This window comes from Gekko japonicus, unplaced genomic scaffold (assembly GCF_001447785.1).
Source record: "Gekko japonicus isolate JY-2015 unplaced genomic scaffold, Gekko_japonicus_V1.1 scaffold5104, whole genome shotgun sequence".
Taxonomy (NCBI): domain Eukaryota; kingdom Metazoa; phylum Chordata; class Lepidosauria; order Squamata; family Gekkonidae; genus Gekko; species Gekko japonicus.
Genome location: NW_015170423.1, coordinates 14,555 through 19,834, shown reverse-complemented (window position 1 = coordinate 19,834; position 5,280 = coordinate 14,555). Strand labels below are relative to the sequence as shown.

The 5,280-nt window shown below is 60.2% G+C and overlaps 1 protein-coding gene across 1 annotated transcript in view; it reads left to right on the top strand.

Annotated features, from left to right (window-relative positions):
* STIM1 (stromal interaction molecule 1) overlaps positions 1–5,280 on the top strand; it is a gene marked incomplete at its 5' end in the record, with an annotated part of 44,825 nt that overhangs the window by 36,362 nt on the left and 3,183 nt on the right. Inside the window, 3 exons of the mRNA XM_015418298.1 lie at positions 737–837; positions 1,712–1,950; positions 3,975–4,359. Coding sequence (XP_015273784.1) covers positions 737–837; positions 1,712–1,950; positions 3,975–4,359 — 725 coding nt within the window. The remainder of the gene's footprint in view (positions 1–736; positions 838–1,711; positions 1,951–3,974; positions 4,360–5,280) is intronic.

The following is a 5,280-nucleotide window of genomic DNA, read 5'->3' as shown; positions in this document are numbered from 1 at the left end:
ATGGAAAGACCCTCCCGCCTGCAGAAGTCCGTGGCAGACAGGGGCATAATCTCCCAGCATGCCTCTTTCTGTACCTCAGATGGGTGCTGGCGGTCACGGCCGTATTGGTCTGTGGTAGAGGCTCGATTCAAGTCTCCCGTAGCACCTTCGAGACCAACGAGATTTGGGCTGTGGGGGTGAGCTCTCGAGAGTCTGAGGTCCCTGCCGTCGGACGGAAGGAGTTTTAACTCTCGCCAGCCTGTACCTCGAAAACCTTGTTGGTCTGTAAGCAAGGCTCCCTCCTCTAAGCTGTGGCGTCTCGTGAGCCAAAATTCCACTTTGTGAGCTGCTGGCATTGAAGTCGTGAGCGAGCGATTGGGCCGCTGCGTAAATGAGTCTGCTCTGGAGCCCTCCTTCCTGGGCCGAGGCAAAAACGTCTGAGCCGGAGGCTAAAAAACTGCCAGCCAGCTCACACCGACTCAGCTTAGAGGGAACACTGTCAGGCGCTCAGGGCTCTTTTTGTAGCAGGAACTCCTTTGCATATTAGGTGACACGCCCCTAATGTGGCCAATCCTCCAAGAGCTTACAGAGCTCTCCTTACAGGGGCTACTGTGAGCTCTCGGAGGATTGGCTACATTAGGGGCGTGTCGCCTAATATGCAAAGGAGTTCCTGCTACAAAAAGGGGCCTGCCTGAGGCGCTACTGGGGACTCGCGCCCAGAGCCGTCCGGTGACGTTTGTCCGTGGCTCTCTTCCAGGCGGAAAAAATAAAGAAGAAGAGGAACACCCTGTTTGGAACATTCCATGTGGCGCACAGCTCCTCCCTGGATGATGTGGATCACAAGATCTTGACCGCCAAGTGAGTGTGCTTCAGCGGCTCCTTCGGCGGCCATCTCGGTGCCCTGGACTGGGGCAAAGCAAGTCGGCACCCCAAGGCAGCCCGTTATCCTTCAACGCGATTTTGAGGGAGGTGGGGGGGCTTTCCCAGGAGCTGAGGCTGCCGCAGGGGTTCCCCCGTCCCTCTTGGGGGATCCGAGAGTCTCTCTGGAGGAGCCCCGCAGACTGGTGCTCCCGGCCAGGTGCATTCTGGGATGCCACAGGAAGTCGTCTGGCCCGCTGACCCCGGCTCCTCTCCGCTGCCCTCCCTTCCCCCAGTCTGGTGTCGTGGTTAAGTGTGCAGACTATCTGGGAGAACCGGGTTTGATTCCCTGCTCCTCCATTCGCAGCTGCTCGTGTGACTTTGGGCCTGTCACAAGCTCTCTCAGAGCTGTTCTCTCAAGGGCAGTCCTCGAGAGATATCTCTCAGCCCCCACTGACCTCACAGGGTGTCTGTTGTGGGGAGGGAAAGGGAAAGGAGTTTGTCAGCTGCTCTGAGACTCCTCCGGGTAGCGAAGGGCAGGGTAGAAATCCAATCTCTTCTTCTTAACTTATTGTAATTTTATTGAGAGCCAGTTTGGTATAGTGGTTAAGTGCACGGACTCTAATCTGGGAGAACCGGGTCTGAGTCCCCACTCCTCCACATGCAGCTGCTGGTGTGACCTTGGGCCAGTCACAAGCTCTCTCAGAGCTGTTCTCTCAAGGGCAGTCCTTGAGAGAGCTCTCTCAGCCCCCACCGACCTCCCAGGGTGTCTGTTGCGGGGAGGGGAAGGGAAAGGAGTTTGTAAGCCGCTCTGAGACTCCTTTGGGTAGTGAAGGGCGGGGTATAGACCCAATCTCTTCTTCTCCCTCTGCAGGCAGGCGCTGAGTGAGGTGACGGCGGCCCTGCGGGAGCGGCTCCACCGCTGGCAGCAGATCGAGCTGCTGTGTGGCTTCCAGATCGTCAACAACCCGGGGATCCACACGCTGGTGGCCGCCCTCAACATTGACCCCACCTGGATGGGCGTTCCCCCCCGGCACAACCCCTCCCACTTCATCATGACCGACGACGTGGACGACCTGGACGAAGAGATCGTCTCCCCGGTCTCCGCGCAGTGTAGGTGTCTCCCGGCGCTTGGGGCGGCCAGTGTCTCCGGGGGCGCCGGAAGCGGGAGGAGGGGCCCCAGAGTCGGGGAGGGCCTTCTGGTCAGGCCCCCCACCTTCCCTGCCCTCCCAGGGCCTCCCCGAAGCAAGAGAGCAGCATGGCCGAGCCCCTTTGAGCATCTGGAACGTCTCTTTGCCTCGAGCAGAGATGCCCAGTTTGGTGTAGTGGCTAGGAGCGCGGACTCTAATCTGGGAGAACCGGGTTTGATTCCCCGCTCCTCCACATGCACCTGCTGGTGTGACCTTGGGTCATTCACAAGTTCTCTCAGAGCTGTTCTCCCAAGGGCGGTCCTCGAGAGAGCTCTCTCAGCCTCACCTACTTCACAGGGTGTCTGTTGTGGGGAGGGGAGGGGGAGGGAAAGGAGATCGTAAGCCGCTCTGAGACTCCTTTGGGTAGTGAAGGGCGGGGTATAAATCCAGTCTTCTCCTCCACCTCCTCCTCCTGAGCTGCCGCTTCCTGTCTCGGGAGCAGGGACTCGAGCAGGACAGAAAGCGAGCCGATCCTGGGAATGTTGTCCCTCTGCACATGTGCAGAGAGCTTTCCTGAGCCAGACCCCTCCCGTCTGGGAGGAAGGGCGCAGGGCCTCGAGAGGTAGCCTCGAGCACCCTTTGAGTCTCCCTTTACACCAGCGGGCAGCCCAGACATGGCACGGCCGGGGATGGGAATGACTTGCTGGGTTTCTCTGCTCTGCTGCCGGGGAAGGCAGCTTCCTGGTGCAGTGAGGGGAGAGGGATGGGCCGCTGTCCACGGTGGTGCCTGTGCTGGGGAGAGCGGGGGGGTGCAGCCAGGGCCTCCTCTCCCACCTCGAGGCAGCAAGGGCCGAGTGGGCAAACGGGGCCAGACGGGCGTCCCGCAAGGAGGGCGTTGGGCCGCCCCGGGGCTCCTGGCCAGGCAGGACGGGGGTGGCTCCCGCAGAACGGCGGGCGTTTCTGATTGCCAGTGACCCCTTTCTCTCTCCCTCCTCCTCCTCCGACCGGCCCACGCCAGACGCGGCCTTGCTCTTGGGGCGCCGGTTCAGCGACCGCCCGTCTCTCGGCTCAGAGGACCAGTCCTTCTGGAGATACCCGGGTTTGAGGCTTCTTTCCTTTGGCATCACCCTCGTCACCCGCCCGGACTAAACGCTATGCTGGCGGGCCGAGCGAGCACCCGGCTTTCCTCTCTCTCCGAGCACAGATGCTAATCCACACGCGCGCACACACCCCTTCGCCCCCAGCCCTTTTCTCCTGCTCCTTTTTGACCTCTTTTCTGGCATCCGGGCGGCTGGCGGGGGGGGGGGGGGTCATCTTAGCAGGGCTCACTGGCCACGCTCCCTCTAAAACGTGGAGTCTTGTGAGCAAAAATCCTACTTTGTGAGCTGCTGGCCTTAAAGTTGCGAGCGAGCGATTTGGCTACTGCATAAATGAGTTTGCTCTGGACTCCCAAAGGTACGTAGGTCCCTGACCGTTCAGGGCTTTAAAGGCGAGCACCAACAAACCTTGACTCTGATCCGGTGCTCCACTGGCAACCAGTGCAGCTCACGCAGCACTGGGTGGATACGTGCCCTCCGTGGGGTCCCCATAAGGACCCGCGCAGCCTCCATTTGTACCAGTTGGAGCTTCCGGGTCAGTCTCAAGGGTAGCCCTATGTAAAGCGAGCTACAGTAGTCCAGCCTCGAGGTGACCGTTGCATGGATTACTGTGGCGGCGTCGGGGCAAGGAAGACGTTTGGGAGGCACCTTTTGCTCCCTTCCTCTGAAGACAGGGCCATGAGTGAAGGCTGGAAGCCGCAGGGGAGGTTGTGCGGTCCCCTCCCTGGCTGGGGTTCGCATCCAGCTTTAGCTGCCAGGGGGTTATGGAGGTCCATCCATCGTCGTCGTCCCCGCCCCGCCGCCGCCACTGAGCCCCTCACCAGCTTCCGTTCCAGTAGCCTCTGCTCCCCACCGCCCGGCCCGGCCCGGGCCCCCGACTCCTCACCTCCGCCTCCCTCTCTCGTTCCAGCACCCGTCCTGTCGAGCAACGTCCGCCATCGCTTCGTGGACCCCCAGCACACCATGGGATCTCAGAGGTTGGTAGAGAGTCAGCAGCTCCCCGGCCCGGCCGAATCGGGGCCGCTGGCCCACTACCTGCCGGGCCGGGTCACCCTGCGTCGAATGCCCAGCCTGAGCGGCGGGCAGGGCTTCAGCTCGGAGGTCCCAGGCGCCAGCCCGCCCTTCAACGTCGCCGCCGCCGCCTCGTGCTCCTCCACGGCCGCCCACCCGTCCTCCGGCTGCCACCCCCTCCCCATCTACTACCACCACACGACCTCCTCTTACATCCTCCAGATGGACGCTCTGCCCCCTCCCGACGTCACCTCTGGGACGCGCTGCCGCAAGGACAGCTTGGGGTACCGTGGCATGGTGTTTGGCGCGCGGCCTGCCTCTCGGAGACCCGCTAACCAGCCGTGCCGTGCCGTGTGTCCCTAACCCAAATCCCCCTTGTTTTATCTTCCCCTTCCGGCAGAGGAGCCGGTGCTGCTAACCATGCACTCTTCGTTAACTCTGTAAGGACGCTTCTGCCTGGGCTTGGCTCCTCTCGCAGATCTCCAGTTTGGTGTGGCGGTTAGGAATGCGGGCTCTGACCCAGGAGAGCCAGGTCTGAGTCCCCACTCCTCCTCCACACGCAGCGGCTGGTGTGACCTTGGGCCAGCCACAAGTTATCTCGGAGCTGTTCTCTCACGAGCAGTCCTCGAGAGAGAACTCTCTCAGTCCTACCTAGTATGGCGTAGTGCAGTGATGGCGAACCTTTTAGAGACCGAGTGCCCAAACTGCGACCCAAAACCCACTTATTGATTGCAAAGTGCCAACACGGCAATTTAACCTGAATCCTGAGGTTTTACTTTAGAAAAAACGACTCATACATTAACTTAAGATGATCTAAACAAAGTAAGGAAAGCAATCCCAAATGCTTTCATTTACTTAAAATTATTTGGCAGAGAATTTGACACTTTAATGATGGTCTGGGCCTGTCTGAGGCGATGGCACGCGTGCCCACAGAGAGGGCTCTTGAGTGCCACCTCTGGCACCCGTGCCATAGGTTTGCCACCACTGGTGTAGTGGTTAAGTGCGTGGACTCTAATCTGGGAGAACCGGGTTTGATTCCCCCACTCCTCCACTTGTACCTGCTGGATGACCTTGGGCAAGCCATAGTTCTGTCAGAGCTGTTCTTTGAAGAAGAGCTGTTTCTGTCAAGAGCTCTCTCAGCCCCACCTACCTCACAGGGTGTCTGTTGTGGAAGGGGGAGGAGTTCCTAAGCCGCTCTGAGACTC